Here is a 22474-nt window from a genome sequence, read left to right on the forward strand (position 1 = left end):
CATTTATGCAGGCAACACCTAGTAAAAGCTTGAATTATACAGATCAAAATAGATCAAAACCGAAGCTCAAAATTTAACAGGAGATCTACACATGTATAATCTATCTACTGTGAATTTTTCATGATTTTATCTACACCGAAATAATTCTGAGAAAATAAATAAAACAAACAACAGATTAGAAAGATTTATTTTTAGCCCCTGATCTAGCCATGAACTAAGGCTCAAACTTCCTGAACAAGCTAATATACTCCAGAAGAACACTAAGGAATATTTTCACGATTTATTAAGAACAGAAACTATTTACCATGATTAAAGTCTACTAAACAAAGATTAAATCAAATAAATAGCTACACAAGAGAACTGATCATGAAATTTTTATAGCAAAGCTAGTGTAACATGATTCAACTACCACAAAAATTTCAGAGCAATACAAGCTTTTAAGCATCAGATAAGAAAAAGATTAAAGAACAAGTATTTATATACCTATTAACACAAAACCATTTATACAGCAAAAGTTTGCAACTAAAGCCTAACATATTATGGTTCTACTACATAGAGCTCTTCAAGAGGATTCCAAAACATCAAGATTTGCTATTTTACGAATTTTCTACAAATTGATATTGAATTTCAAAGATCACAGCAAACTATTTCAAACAAGTCCTTAGAGCACTATTCCTCTGAGTCACTGACATCGCAGACAACCCCCTGAGCTTTCTCAAATTCAAAACCGAGGTCCTCGGGTCGGGTCAGAGGGGGAGGCGAGGTTTGACCGGCGGTTTCCCGGCGAGGGGCTCACCGGCGGCGAGGGTGGAGGGGTGCGTGAGCCTCACGGGTTCAAGGCGCACCTCTGGGTGCTTGGAATCGAGGCTAGGGCGGTCAGAGAGGGGGTGTCGACGGCGAGCGGCGGCTTGCGGGCTCGGAGCACGGCGGCGGGGTGGCTCCGGTGGTGTTCGGGTGAGGGGAAATGGCCTAGGAGCTGCGCGAGGTCGAGGCGGTGCTAATGGTGGGGGATGTAGGGGTGGAGCGGGTCTGGGTTGGCGGCTCCGCGGTGGGGTGGAGCTCGCCGGCGTTCCAGCGGGGCGGCGGCGGTGTTCTGCGGTGTGGGAGCGAGGAGAGCGAAGAAGGGCGGTAGGAATTGATTTCTGGGGTATTTGTAGGGCCCGGGCGCTCGCTAGAAGGGGACGACGGCCACTGCAGCGGGCTCTCCACCGCGACGGCGAGGTGGCGGTGGTGCGGGCGCTTCTGGACTCGGCGGCGCGCGTGGCACGGCCAGGGAGCTCCAGCGCGAAGCAACAGGAGGGGGAGGAGGTCGTCCGCGACGCGTGGGCGCCAGCGCACGGCGGAGTAATGGCCGGGAAGGCCGGGAAGGCGTCGGCGGGCGGCGCTGTCGGTGGCCGGCGGCGAGAAGCAGAGCAGGGGGTTGAGGTGGAAGAAAAGGGTCGTTTTGCAATTACCAAAAGTTCCAGGGACCTTTCTGTAAACAAGCAATAACTTTTAAACTAAAGCTCAAATGAAAAAGTGCCCAACATGAAAGTTGTTCAACTTTTCAAGATCTACAACTTTGATGTTGTGCAAAATTTTATTTGACCAAAGACTCAAGAGCTAAAATTAAAAACATTGAAGAGATTTTGAATTCTAGGAAATTTGTCTTTTTCAAAGCAAAATCACTTCAAAATTAGACTTAAAAGCAAAATTGGATGCCATGCAATAAATGCACTGAAATTTTGCACAAACACCCTCCATAAAAGCTATAAACACAAATAACTTTATAAAGGACCTTGCATAAAATCATAATTACACATATAACCTTTCATAATTACAAAAAGATCCTTTTTACGCATTTCAAGCACAAGATGCAAAGCAACAAACACAATTACTGTGCAGACACCTATTTAATTACTGTGTAAACACCCGGGGTGTTACAGTGATCATATTGCAATAGGTATCTGATGATGTTGCATCAAAGATTTTGAAATGTTGCAAGTGTGTGGATGTTGCAAAAATAGATCTAGATGTTGCGTTGTTGTATTTGTGTTAAGTGTTTTATCTGGATGTTACAAGTGCTTTATTTGGATGTTGCGTATTCAATGAGAGATTTGATTGTTCCATGCAACATAAAACAGATGTTGCGGTGGTTTTTTTTCTCCTCATCAATGGATTGCTAATGACATTTTTCAATATTTTTTTGATGTTGCAAACGGTGGTTCTCTATGTTGCAGACGTTTTCCTTCTATGTTCTGAATGCTATTATTTGATGGCGAAGGAGGGACTGAGCATCCGATGGGAAAACTCCTATCGGACGCCCAGGTGCTAGCAAGCCCGTAATAAAATACATAATGTTTCGGAAACAACTAGATAGCCATTGGCACGGCCCTTTATTTTGCTTACATTTCTTGTATGAATTTAATTTTGACCATGAATATGATCAATTCAATTTTGTGATTGGATGTGGAGACTTTACATTATGTACTAAGCTTCTATCTGTAAACCATTTCCTATTTGACAGAGCTCTAAAACCGTATTCTTCTAGTGCCATCTGAATTCACTGCCGTAAAACCATATTATTTCACCATACTATAGTATTTACTAATGTAACTCTAACTTAATCTATCACAAATTATTATTTTACATATTTCTTAAATTGTAGTGAAATAATAGTATGTATGCTGGAAATGGTATCTATAGTGGTATGGTGAAACATACACTCACAAAAGTCACTATTGGCTGGCAGCTTACTGGTTCATATAATATTTATGCTAAAGTATTAGTTTCTTCAATCAGAAATATAAGTTAACAATGCTAGTATTTCGTATCTTTCTGTTTTATATAGATAGGACACCAGCGACATTATTCACTGTTTATGAGCAATATCAGTAGTACTCAATTTAATTGAAGTTTGCTGCTGCCTTCAAAATTATTTCAAGCCATTTGAGTATGAAAATGGCGTCCAGATGTGCTCTTGTCTTTGGCGATTCTATGTTCACCATCACTACAAGGGATTCTACTACACCCATGGAGGTGTGGGCAGCTCGATGGTGCTGCAGCAGCAGGTGATTTGAGGATGGCGATTGGTCGAGGTGGCAGAGGATGGAGGCATCGGCGGGGGGAGGGATTGGGGGCGATGGCGGAGGGGATGTCGGTGAGAGATTATTTTGGTGCTGTGGAAAATGGCGAAGGGGTGTCTTTGGGATGAAAAGGGTGATCCTGGCGCTAGTAATTTGGTCTGAGGTGCGGTGTGGCAAACAAATTTTTTGTTAAAAAAAGAGAGAAAAGTCTCGTGCAGTGTGATTTTCAAATTTCATGAGAATTTATGAAAGGGTTATCAATTATCCTTCTTTTGTAGCTTTCTAGATAACAGAAAAATATAAATATATTGTTTTGCCTGCGAAATTTCTAGAATGCCATAATTCGTCCTAAATTGTGAAGCATCATCTCAAATTCATATATTGTATTTAATGTATGAACAAATATTATCCATATGATCCCATGGCATATCATCCATAAGATAATGTTATGGTTCCTGAAACATAATAATTTGATGACCTGAGGTGCGGCGTGGCAAACAAATCGATGGTTATAACAAGTTAGGATCCCAATACGGTGAATTTGATGATGCATCAAGTTACGAGTTGTCAATTCATCAAGGTTGGGTTCCATATGGTGAAGTCAACAGTACATTAAATTAGGGTTTGGATCTTGCTAAAATATACCCATTGTTTTTCTAGACCAAATCTGGCCCAATAGTCATTGTGCAACTTGTTTTTGGGTTGGATCCAGGGGCGGATCAAGGGGGGAGGGATGAAAGAATGAAGAGGAAGGGGGAGGAAGAAGAAGAAAGGGGAGATGATCCCCCTCTACATGTATATGCTAGATTCACCACTGGTTGGATCGAGTTTTTTTTTCGAGCGGGTCTGGTCGGATTTGTCGAGTTGGGCAACAACCCATGATCAAGACTATGGTGAAATTGTTTGTCAATTATTCGCTCTGAAATTTCTAGGATGGTGCCTTTGATAATAATTTATAAGTCATAAAACACACAAATGTCTTCATTAGAAGTGGAATGGAATGGAAAGGTCGTCTTTCATACTGTACTGTCGTGCTTGGGCTCTGTAGCTGAAAGCAACTTCATGACTGGAAAGTTTCACTGGCTCACTTGCCCCAGCTCTTCTTGCAAGGCCTTGTTTAGTTGCAAACATCAAAATTCCAAAACTATCACATCAAATGAGAATCTTATATGCATGGAGTATTAAATCTAGACCAAATAAAAATCTAATTACATAGTTTACTTATAAATTACGAGATGAATCTAATAATGAGCCTAATTAGACCATGATTAGACACTAAATTGTTACAGTAAACATGTGCTAATGATAGATTAATTAGTCTTAATAAATTTGTCTCGTAGTTTATAGACTAGTTCTGTAATTAGTTTTATAATTAGTCTATATTTAATACTTCAAATGTGAAAAGATTCCATTTCAAAAAATTTACGGGGGCAACAAAACAAGACCCAAGTTTTTATTCTTGGGCAGCGGCACTGAATGTGACAGTTGGAGAAATACAAATTGATGGCCGGATGACCTGATAGTACAGGATTATGGCCGGACTCTCTCTCCGCGCCCTGGTCGGGGGCACCCAGCACAGAATGGCTGGTGGGCCCCGTCGCCAGCGCTTTATAAAGAAAGGGAGGGGCCCGGGGCACAGTAACCAAGTTTCTGCACGTCCCTTCTCCCTTCTCTCTCATTTTGTAATAGATCTAGGACTTGGAATACTTGTATCTCGTACTCAGAATGTTTCCCCATTCCCGATTTGTATGCATAGTCTCGATCTTGTACAGAAACTTAGAAACATTGATTCTAACATTGGTATCAGACGCTGATCTAGTGCATAGATCGGGCCCATTTGGGGAAGAATTGAGTGAAGAAACACAGAATTGATGTTGAATCAAAAAAGAAAACCCATACTCGAAACTCAGATCGAGGATCCTGAAACCCTAACCCTAGAACACCACCGAATCGAGTCAAGAAAAGAAACCCAGGAAGCACTCACCTCTCTCGGTCGCCGCTGCTCGCCGGTGTACGGAACAGAACCAACCGCCGCGGCTCGTCGGCACGTGGCCTAGATCAAAAACGGCGTTGCACGGGGACACAGCCCTCTGTAAGCATCTAGGTCCTCAAGGTATGTTTCGCTGATTAATGACAACCATTATTGTGACTAATGAGTTTGTGCAGCTTAACATATCATTATCGCTCATTTGGTCATATGTCAAAAGAGGCCCCTAAATTTCATTATCCAAAAAGGCGATCTCGTTTTTCAACTCTAATATATGTCAAGACTAAGGATCTTTCTAGTCCTAAGTGTCACAAGGTTGAGAAGGACACTTAGGTTAGTATAGGTTTTATAGTTTTGTAGTGATCGCACTATTAAGAGGGGTTAAGGCCAAGTAACTTGAGCATGGACATGGTCAATCAAAAATGGATGCACACTATGGTCACTCAGGTTCCTAGAAGTTCAAATAAGTGGCTTTCAACTTATATGTCAAGAATATTTGGATTTCATTCAAGACTCAAATCAGAAAAGGCAAAATCAGAAAAAGTCTTTAACACCGGTTTAACCGACGCTCTCCCTTTTCTATACGTCGGTTAAACGAAGTCAGCAGAGTCTGGACAAGTCAATACACCAGTTAAACTGACGTGTTTGAATTTAATGTCGGTGCATTAGTCCAGAGTTGGTTTTTCTAGGGTAATTCAAGTTCTATACACCGGTTAAACTGATGCTGTTTGAAATGAGACGTCGGTGCAATTGACCAGTGAGATGGTTTTTCCATGGATTTCTGAAGTTGTACTCACCGGTTAAACCGACGATGGTTTTGAGTTAACGTCGGTGCAGTTGTCCAGAGACTTAGTTTTTCAGTTGATCAGTGGACAACTACACTCACCGGTTAAACCGATGATACGTCGGTTAATCTGCCCAAGTTGTAACGGCTAGTTTTCAGAAGGGGCAGTTTACATTCATCGGTTAAACCGACGATGACTATTGGAGGTACATCGGATTAACCGGCGCTACGCAGTTTTCTGGCAGCTTTTTCTCCAACGGCTCTATCCGTGTGAGCTGCCTATATATACCCCTCCAATGGGTCATTTTGCCACTCTTGACACTAGGCAACATCCAAACACTCATAATATAGTCAAGAGCCACCTTGAGATTCATCTTTCACATACTTGTTCATTCAATCAATCAAGAAGCAAGATTAAGGACTTGAGTAGAGAGAAGCTTATGTGCATCCATTCTTGGTGATCGGTTCTTGCTCAAGTGAAGGCCTTAGCTTGTTACTCTTGGTGATTGGCATCACCTAGGCGATCTTGGTGATCGAGGTGTTTCTCACGGAGCTTGCCAAGAATTGTGGGAGCCCGGAGAAGAAGATTGTACGTGGCTTGATCTCCACCACGCCGGGATGGTGAACGGAGACTCTTAGTGAGCGCCCTCGTCTCGGTGACTTGGGAGGTGACAAGACTCTTTGTGAGTGTCACAACGTGGATTAGGGGTGTGTGCCAACACATCGATACCACGGGAAAAAATCCGGTCGTCTCTTGTCCACTCTCTTTATTCAAGCATTTTCTTTCATGCAATTTATTCATGTGCTTGACTTAGAGATCATAACTTAGCTCTACCTTGCTAGGCTTTACTTCTCGTTTTATCTCTCATAGCTTGTGTAGGTAGCTTAGTTATCCGGTTGGTGAATTTGTGCCTTACTAGCATTGCATAGGTTAAGGTTGCTTAATTGTGTTTTAGAAATTGAAAAAGGCCCAATTCACCCCCCCCTCTTGGTCCATCGATCCTTTCAATTGGTATCAGAGCCTCGTTGCTCATTTGGATCATTAGGCCTCACCGCCTAGAGCTATGGCCAAGATGGGTGATTCGCCGCCTCACTTCGAGGGCAAGAACTTTGCTTATTAGAAAGTTCGCATGGCCGCATACCTTGATGCGATTGCCCCCGAAGTGTGGTTGGCAACTAAGACCGGGTTCACCAGAACTCCCACCTCGGAACAATTAAAATGGAATGCCAAGGCTAGAAATGCAATTTTCGAAGCCATTAGTGAGGAAGTTTTTGCTAGAGTTAATGGCATGGACTTAGCAAGTGATATTTGGAAGGAGCTCATTGAAATTCATGAAGGCTCCACTAAAGTTCGTGAGCAAAAATATCACTTGTTTAGAGCTAAGTATGATCCCTTTAAAATGCTAGCTCACGAAAATTGCAATGATATGTATTCTCGCTTGAATGTCATTGTCAAGGACATTAATGCACTTGAAATATCCAAAATTGACAGTGCCTCCATCAATCGCAAGATTCTCATGCTCCTCCCGAAGCCCAAGTATAACATCATTAATACTATGCTTCAAAAGGAGAATCTTGACACAATGGAAGTGGGAGAACTTGTGGGCGAAATTCGCGCTCATGAAATGAGTATCCTTGGTATGTCCGAAGAGCCAACTTCAAGCAAATCAGTTGCTCTAAAGACCAAGGCAAACAAATCCCGCAAGCTCAAGATGATCAAGCAAGATTCAAGCTCAAGCAATGAAGAAGATGATCATCATGAAAGCTCATCCGATGTTGAAGATGATGGAGAACTTGCTCTCATGATGAGAAAGTTCACACGCTTGAATGACAAGATCAATAAGAAGGGTTTCAACTTTGACTCTAAAAAGGGAATGTTCCGGCCAATGGATGTCAAGAATAAAATTTGCTACAATTGTGGAGAAAAAGGTCACATCCGTCCAAATTGCCCCAAGCCGGACAAAAGAAACAAGGATAACAAGAGCAAGCATCGCCATGATTCAAGCGATGATGAAGAAGAAGAAAGGAAGAACAAAAACAAGAGACTTGGGAAGAAGAAGAGCCATGACAAGAAGACCAAACTCTTCCCAAAGAAGAAAGGGCACACCAAGAGAAGCTTCTTGGTGGAAAAACAAGAGTGGGTGACCGATGTCTCATCAAGTGAAGAGTCAAGTGATGAGGAAGAAGATATCGTCACCATCGCCCTCACAAATGAAGAACCACCACTACCTCTGCCTCCTATGTGCCTCATGGCAAAAGGTAACACCAAGGTATGTGAGGTGGATAGTGAAGATGATAGTGATGAAGAGCTTGACCCTTATGAATTCACTAACCTCATTAATGAGTATACATCCGTCATCAAGAGGGAAAAGGGCAAAGTCAAGATTCTTAGGAGCACTCATGCCAAGTTAGAGCTTGCCCACTCCGACTTGCTTGGCAAGTACAATGACTTGCTCAAAGAGCATAATGAGTCACTTGTACTCGCTAAGCAAGTTGAAGAGAGCCACAAAAAGTTTAAACAAGAGCATAGGGAGTTGGCTCACAAGTATCAAGAACTTGAATTTGCCTATGAAGCAATTGACCCAAGTCTTAAGAACTTTGCTCATGAAACTATTGAGAAGGTCAATGCTTCTACTTCATGTGATGACCTACTCATCAATGATAATGCTACTAATGCTTTGCCCAAGCTTGCCCCTTCTAGGGAAAAGGAATTGATGGATCAAGTAGCAAGCCTCAAGAGTAGTGTGGAGAAGCTCTCAAGAGGAGAATACATCCACAAGGAGATTCTCTTCAACAATGCCCGTGACTATGGCAAGAGAGGTCTTGGTTCATTTCCGGAGCCAAACATAGCTACTACTCCTTCTCCGGAGATCAAGATTAGCTTCATCAAGAAAGTTGGTTCATATTGCCAACATTGCCATGTCACCGGGCACCACGCTAGGGAGTGCACTTTACCATCACGTCCTCTTCCTAATTTACCCAAGAATTACTCATCAATGTTTCAAAATAACCATTTTCTCTTGAGTAAAGTGAAGGGCAAGGTGAAAGCCAAATTCATTGGCAAAATTGCTAAGGAGTCAAAGAAGAAGCTCCCCAAGCAACTTTGGGTCCCAAAAGCTCTTGTCACACATGTGCAAGGCCCAAAGCTTGTTTGGGTTCCTAAAACTCAAAAGTGAATTCTCATGTGTGTAGGTGAACTACAAAGCCGGTGGAAAACATTGGGTACTTGATAGTGGTTGCTCTCAACACATGACCGGCAATGATAGCATGTTCACCACTCTTGAAGACCCCGGAGATCATGAACATGTCACCTATGGTGATAATTCAAGGGGAAAAGTTTTAGGTTTGTGTAGAATAGCAATTTCTAAAGATTTATCTATTTCTAATGTCTTGTTTGTAGAAGCACTTAGTTTTAATCTCATTTCTATTGCTCAATTGTGTGATCTTGGACTAACGTGTACCTTTGACAAGAATGATGTTGTAGTAACTCATAAAAAAGACAAGTCATTGGTGTTCACGGGGTTTAGGCATGGCAACATTTACTTGGTGGATTTGTCTTCAAAGCAAACAAGCACCATGACATGCCTCTTCACCAAGTCGTCTCTTGGGTGGCTTTGGCATAGAAGAATTGCTCATATCGGCATGAGCAACCTCAAGAAAGCCCACAAGAGAGGGATGATCACCGGCTTGAAGGACGTTACCTTTGACAAGAACAAATTATGCAAAGCATGTCAAGCCGGGAAGCAAGTTGCAACACATCATCCCATCAAGACGATGTTGTCTACCTCCAAACCGCTCGAGCTACTTCACATGGATCTTTTTGGTCCAACTACATATAAGAGCATTGGTGGTAACCTCTATTGCCTAGTAATCGTTGATGATTTTTCACGTTACACTTGGGTCATGTTTCTAGGCGATAAGGGTGAAACTCCGGAAATCTTCAAGACATTTGCAAGAAGAGCTCAAAGGGAGTACAACTCACCAATAGTGAAGATCCGGAGTGACAACGGCACCGAATTCAAGAATATGAAGATTGAAGAATGGTGCGATGAAGAGGGCATCAAGCATGAGTTCTCCGCCACCTACACGCCTCAACAAAATGGAGTGGTGGAAAGAAAGAACAAGACACTCATCACTCTAGTAAGAGCAATGTTGGATGATTATGGCACGTCCGAGAAGTTTTGGGCGGAAGCAATCAACACGGCGTGTCATACATTCAACCGAGTGTATCCTCACCGACTCCTCAAGAAAACTCCATATGAGCTCATCACTGGGAAGAAGCCGAATATATCCTACTTTCGAGTCTTTGGTTGCAAATGCTTCATCTATAAGAAGAAAAGGCTCGGTAAGTTTGAGAGTAGATGTGATGAAGGTTTCTTTCTTGGTTATGCATCAAACTCCAAAGCATATAGAGTATTCAATCAAACCTCCGGGTTAGTTGAAGAAACATGTGATGTGGAGTTTGATGAATCTAATGGCTCCCAAGAGGAGGTTGTTGGCTATGACAATGTAGGTGATGAGGAAATTGAAGAAGCTTTAAAGAATATGTCCATTGGGGATATCAAGCCGGAAGAGGTGAATGAAGACAATGATCAAGGGGAGGACCTTCCTCATCTACACCAAGCACCTCCACGGCGCCCCAAGTGGATGAAGATCAAGAAAAAGATGATCCACTACCTCAAGAAGATGTGCCAACACCAACACCCCAAGTCCAAGAACAAGAAGAGCAAAGTGTTCCACCACAAGCACAAGTCACCCATGATCCACCCCAACAAGCATCCACACAAGCACCGCTAGTGAAGCATGGTCGCATCTCCAAGAATCATCTCATTGGTCAAATCATTGGTAGTCCTTCCAAGGGAGTAAGAACTCGCTCCAAGCATGCTTCATTTTGCGAATATTACTTGTTTTTTTCTTGTATTGAACCCACTAGCATAGAAGAAGCGCTTGAGGACTCGGATTGGGTGATGGCCATGCAAGAAGAATTGAACAACTTCACCCGCAATGAAGTTTGGGTCCTCGAAGCTCCCCCGAAAGACAAGAACATAATCGGCACCAAGTGGGTCTTTCGAAACAAGCAAGATGAACATGGGGTGGTGATACGCAACAAAGCAAGACTTGTGGCAAAAGGGTTTTCTCAAGTTGAAGGTTTGGATTTTGGTGAAACTTTTGCTCCGGTCGCAAGACTTGAAGCTATCCGCATCCTTCTTGCTTACTCTTCACATCATAATATTAAGTTATATCAAATGGATGTGAAAAGTGCATTCTTAAATGGCGTAATTAACGAACTTGTTTATGTTGAGCAACCTCCCGGGTTTGAAGATCCGAGGAATCCTAACCATGTTTATAGGTTGCACAAGGCACTCTATGGGCTCAAACAAGCTCCAAGGGCTTGGTATGAGAGGCTTCGTGACTTCCTAATCATGCAAGGCTTCAAGATCGGGAGGGTGGACACCACTTTGTTCACAAAAGACGTCAACGGGGATCTTTTTATTTGTCAAATTTATGTTGACGATATTATCTTTGGCTCAACTAATGATTTACTAAGCCATGAGTTTGCTACCATGATGTCTAGGGAATTCGAGATGTCCATGATTGACGAATTGACCTTCTTCCTTGGTTTTCAAGTCAAACAAATGAAGGAAGGGACATTCATCCATCAAGAAAAGTATACTAAAGATATCTTGAAGAAGTTCAAGATGGATGAGTGCAAGCCAATCAAGACACCCATGGCAACTAATGGGCATCTCGACTTGGATGTGGACGGTAAACCGATTGATCAATCCCTCTATCGTTCTATGATAGGGTCTTTGCTTTACCTTACCGCATCTAGGCCCGATATAATGTTTAGTGTGTGCTTGTGTGCCAGCTTTCAAGCTAACCCAAAGGAGTCACACGTCTCGGCTGTGAATAGGATCCTTCGGTATCTCAAGCACACCCCTAGCATAGGCTTGTGGTACCCCAAAGGCGCTAGCTTAGATCTCTTGGGATACTCGGATTTGGATTTTGCCGGAAGCCGTGTGGATCGCAAGAGTACCTCCGGGGGTTGCCACTTGCTTGGGCGTTCTCTAGTTTCTTGGTCGAGTAAGAAGCAAAATTCTGTGGCTTTGTCCACCGCGGAAGCGGAATATATAGCGGTCGGTGCATGTTGTGCCCAAATCCTATATATGAAGCAAACCCTTTTGGACTTTGGTGTGAAACTAGATAGGATACCACTCCTTTGTGACAATGAAAATGCCGTAAAAATTACCAAGAATCCGGTTCAACACTCTCGCACAAAGCACATTGATATTCGCCATCACTTCTTGCGTGATCACGAAGCCAAAGGAGACATATCTCTTCAAGGTGTGAGATCCGAGGAGCAATTGGCGGATATTTTCACAAAACCATTAGACGAGAGTACTTTTGTAAGGCTAAGGAATGAGCTAAATGTTTTAGGTGCGGCAAACGTCATGTAAGTTGCCATGTCATATAGAAAAATGCATACATATAGGACACTTGTCTAACCATGGTAAGATAGTGATGAGCAAGGGTTTAGCTAGAGGTGGTGGTCCACTTGTTTTCCTCTAGGCTTGTAGAAAGGCTCATCATGAGGAAGCTTCCCGTGGGTTCAAACTTGACAAGTAGATCTTAATTTCTTGTTATGCATTTCTTGTCATATAGATGTGCACTTCATGTTTACTTTACTTTCGCATGTGGTTGTAGTTTGCATTATCATTGCATGCGTAAGGGTCACAAAGGAGATCACTTGATGAAAATAAGACTTGTTTCATATACAAGATCTTAATTCATGAAAAGTGAAAAGAGCAAAGTGTTAGGTGCGTTATTGCCTAGTGAGTCATGTCATAATGAATTTGAAGCTCTCTATCTTCAATATTCCTATGACAAGGCTCATACATTTTATTTGGCGCTTTGTCTCGCTTCGCGGCTTTTCCTTGTGTTTGAAAAGAAAATTATTTAAGCTAGTGTGCTATCCTATTTATTTTGAGGGGTAAAGTCGCCTATGCAAGTCCATTAACTTGGTTTTAGTTGAAGTTTATAAGTTTATTGGACTTAGCATAGAAGAGTGAGCTGAGTGAAGGGTTTTTGGCTTCACCGGTTAAACCGACGCTCAACGGATCTATACCCATCGGTTTAACCGGCGTTACTAAAGTGTGTCTCGGCTCAGTCAGTTTCAGGCGTTCAACCGGCGTATACAAAAGTGACAGCATCGGATCAACCGGTGAACGTAACACAGTTTTGACCTGTCAATCAACCGGTGTTAGCAGCAATCAACCGGCGAGTTCAATTAGCATATCGTCGGTTCAACCGGCGTTCAGATGGATTTCTGCAGGAGTCTCGGGTGAACTAAACCGATGCAATCAACCGGCGTTCAAACCCTATGCGTCGGATCGACCGGCGTTAAAGAAAAACGCGGGGCCCACCTGTCATATATACCTCTCGCCCGCGTTCTCTCTTTCTCTGTTCTCCCTTCACACCGCCGCCCGACTCGATCCGCTACGCGCCGCCGCCTTCCCATCGCACCGCCGCCGTTCCACCTCGCCGCTGCCTGCGCACCGCCACAGCCGCCACATCTTGCACCCCCGCACGCAGCTGTGCGCCGCCCTCGCCGTCGCTCGCCCACGCTGCCCGCGCTCCACGCTGTGCACCGCCGCCGCCTTGCGCCAGCGCCGCCACCACCAGCACTGCTACTCCGCGCCACCACCTAGCGCCTCCGCACCGCATCACTGCCACGTGCTCCACGCCATCCACGCAGCAGTACCCCCACGCCGCAGTCGCAGCCGCTCCACGCTCACCAGGTGCTCGACGTTTTGCCCACGCGTCAGACTTAGCACAACAAATGGAGACTAGGAAGAAGGGAATAAATATATTCGTATTAGTGTATTTTTGTAGAGTGATCCATATTACTACTGCATAATGTAATATGGATTGTAATAATCACACTGTTCGGCTGGCAGTGGCTAGTGGCTGATGCTGATTTGTTATGAGAGAAAAGTACTGTTGGCTAACTTGTGCTGGTGGCTGGTGCTGGTTTGGTGTAAGAGAAAAATACTATTGGCTGGTTGCAACATAACAGAGTGAATATATATAGGACGCGAAAATACCGCATGCCCCTGCGGTCGTCAGGCTTATCGCGACCGCAGGAGGCTACTGACTCGCGTGGAGATTCGGGAAAGGAGTGGACCCGCATGGTACCTGATGTGTCCGGTGCGGCAGGAGGTTGGAAGGGTAAAAATGAAAATGTACCATACCCTCTTTCTTCTTAGTCTACCTCTCCCCAGACCTTTCTCTTCTAATCCCGTCGGTCCCAACCCAAATCCCAAATCCCCTCCGTCCCCGCCGCCACCGGCCTCGACCTCCGCCCGCGGCCAGTGGCGACGAACGACCTTGCCGCTGCGCCGCCCCGCCCGCATCCCGCTGCAGCACCCCTCCCTCCTCCCCCTCAACTGCGACAGGGGGCTAACCGACGCGTCGAGGTGGGGGAAGCAGGGCGACAAGGTTGCGACGGCGGTGGCTGCGGAGAAGAAACAGAGGAGGAGGACGAGGAGGAGTGCGATGCTGGTGAATTGGAGCTTTTCCGCATCAAGTCCGCACCGGGAGCTCACCGCCATCCCAGTCCGCCCACTCCTCCCTGCTGACCTATCCGCAGCCTTCTCCTTCCCCACGGCTGACTGCTCCCCAGCCCCGCCGCAGCTGCCACAGCCATGTTGGCACTCCCCTCTGCGCCGACGACGAGTTCCCAGGCAGCAGTGTAGTAGCTCGTGGTCCTGGCGGCGGGGGGGGGGGGGGGGGACGGGAGCTCTCCGCCGTCCCGCTCCTCCCCGCCGACCTGGCCGCAGCCTTCTCCCCAGCAGAGAGGACGAGGCAGCGATTGCACGGGAGGATGAAGAAAGCGAGGAAGGGGAAAGGCGGAGGAGGAGGTACCGGCAATAATTGACGAGGGGTCCCATGGGGTACCAAACACTCTGTTCCCAAAATGCCCACGTACGAAGCGTCCCATGTCAGCTACCACTCCACGCCCAGCACAGGCCCACAGAACCACATCCAACGGACGTGATAAGCCCTGTGACCGCAGGTGCATGTGGTTTTGTATTTTCGATATATATATAGTCAATATTAGTGTATGTTGCAGGTCATGGTTGGTGCATTTTAGAACAGTGCCACATATGATACGCGCCGGGGGGGTGGGGGTATTCACAGGTTGACCTAGCATTTTAAGAGGAGGGCTATCAAAGTATCACTTACTCTATTAGTGCTTTTGTTGCTGGAACCAGTTAATTTAATAGCTCCAAATAAACCTGGAAGCAGTCAGAGTTTGTTCATGATGTATATACTGTCCAAGTGATTCATGAATCACTACTACCGAATACATCATCGCAAACGCCCCATCACCGCCGGTTTGTTTCGAACCGGCGGTGATAGTCTATTACCGCCGGTTCCAAATGGACCCGGCGGTGATGCTAACATATCACCGCCCGTTCGTATTACGAACCGGCGGTGATGCTCTCGAGAGCATCACCGCCGGGTCGTATTACGAACCGGCGGTGATATATTAACATCACCGCCGGGTTGTAATATGACCCGACGGTTATGTGTTCTCCACGTATTTTTTTTCATTCTCACCTCCCTCCCTCGTGGCGCCGCCCTCCTCCCCATTCCCCTTCCTCCTCCCGCGCCCTCCCATGGCGGCGGCGCCGGCCCTCCGCCCCGTCCTCGTCCCGCGCCCTCCCATGGCAGCGGCGGCTGGCCCTCCGCCTAATCCTCCCTCCTCCCACGCCCTCCCATGGCGGCAGCGCCCGGCCCTCCACCCCCTCCTCCTCCCTCCACCCGCCCCCTCCCGGACCTCGCGCCGCCGCACGGCTGGCATTGGGCGAGGCCGCTGCGGTCAGCATGGCCGTTGCGCACATCGACCTAGGTGTAGTTCACCTACGACGCCCTGTCGGGCCGTGCTCCAGGATGCCGCTCCCTTCTCGCTGGCCGGAGGCCTCTCCGACCTGACCCGCTACCTCTGCGCTATTCCCTCCTTGCCTGAACCCGCTTCCATCGGCAAAGGGATTCCAGCAGTACAAGATTTAGTCATTCTCCCACTTCAATTCAAGGTATTTTTCTGAATGTTTCTCCCTCTTCAATCTCTCTGAACCTTCACTTCAGTAGGTATAGATTTGGGCTGTCGCTCGTCGCATATGGGCAATGAATCGCATATGAGCAAGGCTTTGTTACAACGTAACTGAATTTAGCATTGAACTTTTAGGCAATGAATCGCATATGGGCAATGAATCTGCTGGTATCGAAAGAATGATATCAATTGTTTAATGTTGCGAGTAGCTCATAGTGATCTATTAGATTATCAGTTTTTTAACACCTTTCACATGGTCAGTTAAGGGTTTTGAAGGCTCAATGCGTGCCTCATTCGAATTTCTTTTTTTCAAGAGCACAGAAGGGCTCTTGAGCCAAGTGAACTTTTAGGAGTCAATATTTCTCCAGCGCAGGTAATCCCACAATCACTGGTATTTCCAGTGAGTATAGTCACTTGCCTTTCCTTGACTGATTCTTGAATTATTGACTATGTCCTTTCAAATTCGTGGGTATGGCATTGGCAGTGGTTGCAGAAGATAGGCAGATAATTGATGTCTTGGAGGAGCTATTTGCCGAACAGGTATGATTCTTGAAACTGGTAGTTTCATATTCAATTGCTCTTCACTGAACTAGAAATTTACCTTTGAAAATTATGGTTCTGCATTCAATCAGATACCCATATACATTTTGATTCCCTAACATATATATGCCAGTAGTGTTAGAGCACTATATCGTTAATTTGAGGAGAGAACGGTAATGATTGAAGAACTTCTTTTTTTCAAAAATTGTGGTGATACCTTACCATTGTTGTTATAAAGGAAAGCATGGCGATTATTCTTATAAAAAACTATGCATGGTTGTGCACTGTTGTTTGCTAACAATAGACTCATTTGTTACGACTAAGGGCGCAGTAGGAAAAGCTGTGGAAATTTCTCTTGGAAACTCCAAACCATCATGCATTTTCGAACAAAACTAGAAGCCTATAACCCTATAACGTCATCCATTTCTAAATGGAGGAAGTATAATTTTTTTTGGTTGTTTGGAAATATGATTCCTCGCATGTTTTTTGGTTCTTTTCACTATGTATATACCTGAAACGACTTTCTTGTTCATTTATGTGACAACTTATGTTTGTTTATTTTTTGAAAATGTGCAGTTGCATGAAATCGAGGGTGCGGAGACTGGATGCAGCTAGCTTAGATTGAGATAAAAGGAAGTATTGTGATCAGGTATTAAGCAGTGGCAATTGCAACTATAATGAAACCAGCATTCAGTCTGTCCATAAGATAGAAAGGGCACGCATAGAGAGAGTATTCCACTTCATATTTTCTTTGTGATACTTAGCACTGACAGCAAGTACTGCTCTTTAATGTTTAGCACTGTTATCTACATAGAACTTTATCAGTATGGTTTATGCCGATTTCAGCAATTACTAAGTGAGATCAAGTAGGTTCGTTTACAACTCTGCCTATGAGGCCTCTATATGTGTGAGCAGACCAGTTTCTGGTACAGAGCTAGAAGGCACGAGGGATAGCGATGCTCATCTACTATATATGTTGTACAAATGATGCAATATTATTATATGAAAATATTTTTTTTGATGGGAAAAAGGTCTTCACCGCCGGTTCGTGTCTTCAACCGGCGGTGTTGATGTCTCCATCACCAACGGTTCCAGATACGAACCGGCGGTGATGGGTGCACATCACCAACGGTTCTGGAACCGGCGGTGATGGCCCCGCTATCACCGACTTAAATCCAATGGTACCCAAAATCGTTGGTGATGTACTTTTAGAACCGGCGGTGATAGGGGTGGCTGTAGTAGTGAATAGAAAGGTCGACGTCTAGAGCACCACTTTTGACAAGAAGGCTCGACGACAATCCATGATTGTGAAAGGTTGCCTGAATCAACAAAACCATCATACACATACACGTTACAGTTACTGTTGCCATGGTCAAGCTCAGTGCTGTTTGCAGGACTTCATCTGCACCATTCTTCTCGGGCCGACCTGACTTCATCTGGATTCTGGAGCATATATATATATATTCAATCGGTTTACAGGACTTCTTACACATAACATGCTGGGGACTTCGATCAAGGCCCTTAGACGACCATCTGAAGTTCACCGTGTAGCTACTAGTGAATGTCTGGAACCTGCTAACATAAATTGTTCTACGCATTGCAGTCTACATCAACCATCATATATCTGAGCACAATGTTTTTTGACAATAATCTCCAATGTAAATTAAACAATGACACTCTCTATGTCACTTCTCACCACAAGATATGTTTACATTTCATCCTTGTGGCTTCAGCATTCTGTGTGCCTGCAAGGATCTCTCGTCCTCAACTTCTCATACATGATACATCCATCTTAGTCTAAACAAACATTTTGTATCGAGCAAACCAAAATAATACCAATTTGGTGGAAGAAAGTTACCTAAAGCAAGATGATATATGTCACGCGTTTTACTGAGCAAACCAAAAATAATGCCAAGTCACTCTTAAGATACATGCCGAATTAAAGAGAGATTTATGTCAGCTTGGCACACACAGAACTAATTCAATCACAAGAACATTGAGGCACCAGATCATGGTTTCACTAATCATATGTTACCAGGAAAATCAAACAAACAAAGTAAATATCTGAAAATGGCATCAAGATGCATCCAGCAGTCTACAACTTAATAAGTGCAGATTATTACAACATGAAGAGATAAAACTTGCATTGATAGGTAATACCCTTGCATGCTTATAACATTTGCAACAACCATACAGCATGCTGCATGCAGCTCCAAAAGAAAGCTACTACTGTAAACTCAACAGGCTTCCTGTGTAGATACCAAGAGAATCAAGAGGCCTCGCCGTCTCCATTACTGGCGCAAAATAGCTGCTCCGTGGATCCCCTATAACCAGATGCCCTGCCCGCGCGTCATAGATGACTAACCTCCCATCATCCAAAACCAATACCGTTTTCAGATAGTTCAAAAAAGTATTTGCAGCCGTGACAACCAACTGATGCTGAATCTGAATGGTATACTCTTTCTCCCAGAGCCCATTCTCAAAGTCGTTGAGAAACCACAGCTCCATCACAAATGTCAGCTGCTGGAGGCGCTTGTATACTAGAACCAAAGACCCTTTCAGCTCAGCTAGATCAAGCCGATAATTGTCGGAAAGCACACCCTCCCCAGAAGCAATAATCTCGCCACCCACAGGCCCTGTCAGGCCTCTCCTCCATTCTTCTCTCTCAAGGTCAAATGACATGATGTAATCCGGACGAGCGCGAGCATCAGTATGGGAGACATGAAGATACGATCTGCTGATCAAGAAGTAGATCACCGCATCGACTAAGACACCAGTGAACGCCTGGATGAAGAAGCTAGGCTTAGGCATTGCTCTCCAGCATGACTGAGACTGACCAGTGTTGCTGCTCCTGCTGACGGTGAGTACCTCGAAGACCTGCTCGAGGCGGTTGAACATCCGGAAGACCTTGTACTCCCCTGTGGCGGCGACCAGACCGAGAGCGAAGAAGGTGTAAGGAGTGGCCAGGTTCACCCGATGCCTGTGCTCCGGCGCCGGGCCCTGCGGCAGGATCTGGACGGCGCCAGTGGCCGGATTGAGCACCCGGCACCTGTTCCAGTCGGTGGCGAGGCAGGCCAGGTCCAGGCGCGCGCACAGCACGTGGAGGCCAGCGTCCGCGGCGCCGGTGATCCGCTTGAGGACGTTGCCGGCGAGGTCGAGGACGTAGACGCCCGTCGGGTCGTCGCGGAACTTGGCCACGAGGAGCGGGCCCCGGTGCGCGGCGGCGTGGGCGCGGACGAAGAGCGGGTCGGAGGTGAGGGCGCGCCACGAGCGGCAGACGGCGCGGAGGCGGCAGAGGTCCCTCGCCGGGAGGCGCACCAGGGTGTGGAACAGCGCGTCCGGGGGGAGCCTGTCGGCGCTGGCGGCGGCGCGCGCTCGCATCGCCCGGGTTGTCGGCGCCATCGCCGGCCGGAATCAGGGTACACAGCTACTGCATCTGACGGCACAAGCAAGCAAACGGTTCCATGGGATCGATCCAACAAATCAGCAGAGTGCACGGATCGGAGATGGATGCTGAATCGAAGCTACACTACAGCGCGCTGGAGGAAGGCGAGCTTACCTGCAGGTCCGGTCGTCAGTGGTCGCCGTGCTCCGATCCGTCGATTGTTCAGGCGGCGGCGGGCGGCGCAGTGGTCGCGAAAGGAGTGAAACGGCCGATGGAGATTTAGAGAGTGGCCGCCGGCCGGTGGGAGAGATGGGGAATTATATATTGCCGTTGGGCTTGGCTTTCTCACTAGCTAGCTAGGGTTTGTAGGAAAAAGACAGGCCCAGCAATTATTAGCAATCAACCCCTTTACTTTCACTCAATTTGCAGTACTGCTATTCTATGGTCGTCTAAAAAAATCTCCCAATGCTAGCTCTGATTGCCAACGAGGCGAGCGTCCCTTTAGGAGAGAGGCCTCCTCCTCGGGGCCTGAGTGCGGGACGGAGCTCGCGGCCGGCGTGTGCGAGGTAGAGCTCGAGCGGCCTGTTAGCGTGTCAATGTAAACCATTCATGAGACTTTTGTGTAAAGGGTCCAAGTCAGTAGAGATAAGCCAATAGTTGTTAAGATTTGTTGTTATAGATAGATGCTATGTAAAAGTTTAAATCTTGTAGATAGAATCAGGCTTATCTTAACAGACTTGGATCCATTCTTGTAAGCCACGGCAGAGGCTGTTTCTGCCCAATATAAACGCGCAGGCGCGGCCCTACGGGGTGGTAACGCTTCCCAAAACTTCACATGGTAATCAGAGCCATCATCTAAACCAATCTCATCCAATCTCCAACCTCCTGCCATGTCGAGCTCCGCCGGTGCCGCGCTCCCATCCACTTTTGGCCATCCGGTGACTGAAAAGCTCACCAAGTCCAACTATACCTTGTGGAAGTTGCAGGTCCTCCCTGCAATTCGAGGAGCACAGCTCGTCGGTTTCATCGACGGCAGTTCACCGGCTCCATCTGAGGAGATCTCCACCGGCACCGACGGCAAGAAGGCGCCCAATCCGGCGTATTCGGCATGGCTGGCGCTCGACCAGCAAGTCTTCAACTACCTCGTCGCCTCCCTCTCAAAGGACGTCCTGAAGCAGGTCGCCACGTGCAGCACCGCAGTAGCGCTGCTGAAAGAAAACATAGGCATATAGTTGAAGTTGGTCTCTCTCTTCTCGCCCAATCGTCCATGCCTCTCAAGTATTGGGATCAAGCGTTTCTAGCCGCCACCTATCTCATAAATAGAACTCCTAGCAAAGTCATTGATCATTCTACTCCCCTTGAGAAACTCCTCAAAATGCAAGTCGATTACAACTCCCTAAGAGTTTTTGGATGTGCTTGTTGGCCAAATTTGAGACCCTATAACTCCCACAAATTAGCTTTCCGATCTAAGCAGTGTGCTTTTCTTGGCTACAGTAATCTTCATAAAGGGATTTAAATGCTTAGATATTGCTTCTGGCCGCATATACATCTCACGTGATGTAGTATTTGATGAAAGCATATTTCCCTTTTCAAAGCTTAATCCAAATGCTGGTGCACGACTTAGATCTGAGCTTCTCCTTTTGCCTCAAGATCTTTTAAATTCATCTACGCTAGGGAGTGTACAGATGCATGATAACAGTGCTAATATTCTACCTAATGAAGCTACTAATAGTGCCTCAAGATTGCAGGAAGAAAACTCTCAAAACTCGGAAACAGATGGTGTTTTTGTGCAGCCAATATCCGGCGCGGAACACGGAGCTGATTCCGCTGCAGTGTCAGTCCAAGATTCAGGCGGATCGTCAACGGATCACACACCCCGCTCGCCGTCGCCCTCTCCTTCGCTGACACATGGCACCCTATCTCCTCTCCCGTCGACGCTGGGTCCGGCGGCAGCACAAGGAAATCCACTCGAGCAACACGAGCCCTCCGGATCGGATGCAGCTCCCTCAGCTACCGAGGGGGATTTACCCGGATCCGGTACCTCCAAGTCCACATCCCCTTCTAATTCTGCTGATACTACTGTACCATCTCCTCCATGGGTTAGAACTCGGCTTCAAGCAGGTATTCGCAAGCCTAAACAGTTCACTGATGGAACAGTAAGATATGGTTTATTAGCTGCAAATGGGGAACCCAATAATGTAGAGGAAGCCCTACGTGATGCAAATTGGAGGGATGCTATGGATGCTGAGTTTCTGGCCTTACACAAAAATAAAACCTGGCGGCTTGTACCTCCTGAGAAAGGGAGGAATATTATAGATTGTAAATGGGTCTTCAAAATCAAGAGAAAGGCAGATGGAAGTATAGATAGGTACAAGGCAAGACTTTGTGCAAAAGGATATAAACAAAGATATGGGATTGACTATGAGGACACTTTCAGTCCAGTAGTGAAGGCTGCAACTATCAGGCTTGTGCTCTCTATTGCTGTGTCAAATGGTTGGAGTCTTCGACAATTGGATGTGTAGGATGCGTTTCTTCATGGTGTTCTAGAGGAAGAAGTTTATATGGAACAACCTCCTGTGTATCAAGACAAGAAGTT

The 22474-nt window shown here is 45.9% G+C and overlaps 1 protein-coding gene and 1 long non-coding RNA gene across 2 annotated transcripts; one reads left to right on the forward strand and one right to left on the reverse strand.

Annotated features, from left to right (window-relative positions):
- Positions 1 to 16390: 16390 nt before the first annotated feature.
- Positions 16391 to 17514, forward strand: LOC120695901. The gene is made up of 2 exons (XR_005683940.1): positions 16391 to 16493; positions 17070 to 17514. It is a non-coding gene; the product is annotated as an uncharacterized LOC120695901 (long non-coding RNA).
- Positions 17515 to 18719: 1205 nt separating this feature from the next.
- On the reverse strand, positions 18720 to 19895 carry LOC120695064 (F-box/LRR-repeat protein At2g43260-like). Its single transcript, XM_039978385.1, has one exon. It carries the CDS (start codon positions 19893 to 19895, stop codon positions 18720 to 18722), a length of 1176 nt encoding a protein of 391 aa, XP_039834319.1.
- Positions 19896 to 22474: the final 2579 nt, after the last annotated feature.

This window comes from Panicum virgatum, chromosome 2K, assembly GCF_016808335.1.
Source record: "Panicum virgatum strain AP13 chromosome 2K, P.virgatum_v5, whole genome shotgun sequence".
NCBI classification, from domain to species: Eukaryota; Viridiplantae; Streptophyta; class Magnoliopsida; order Poales; family Poaceae; genus Panicum; species Panicum virgatum.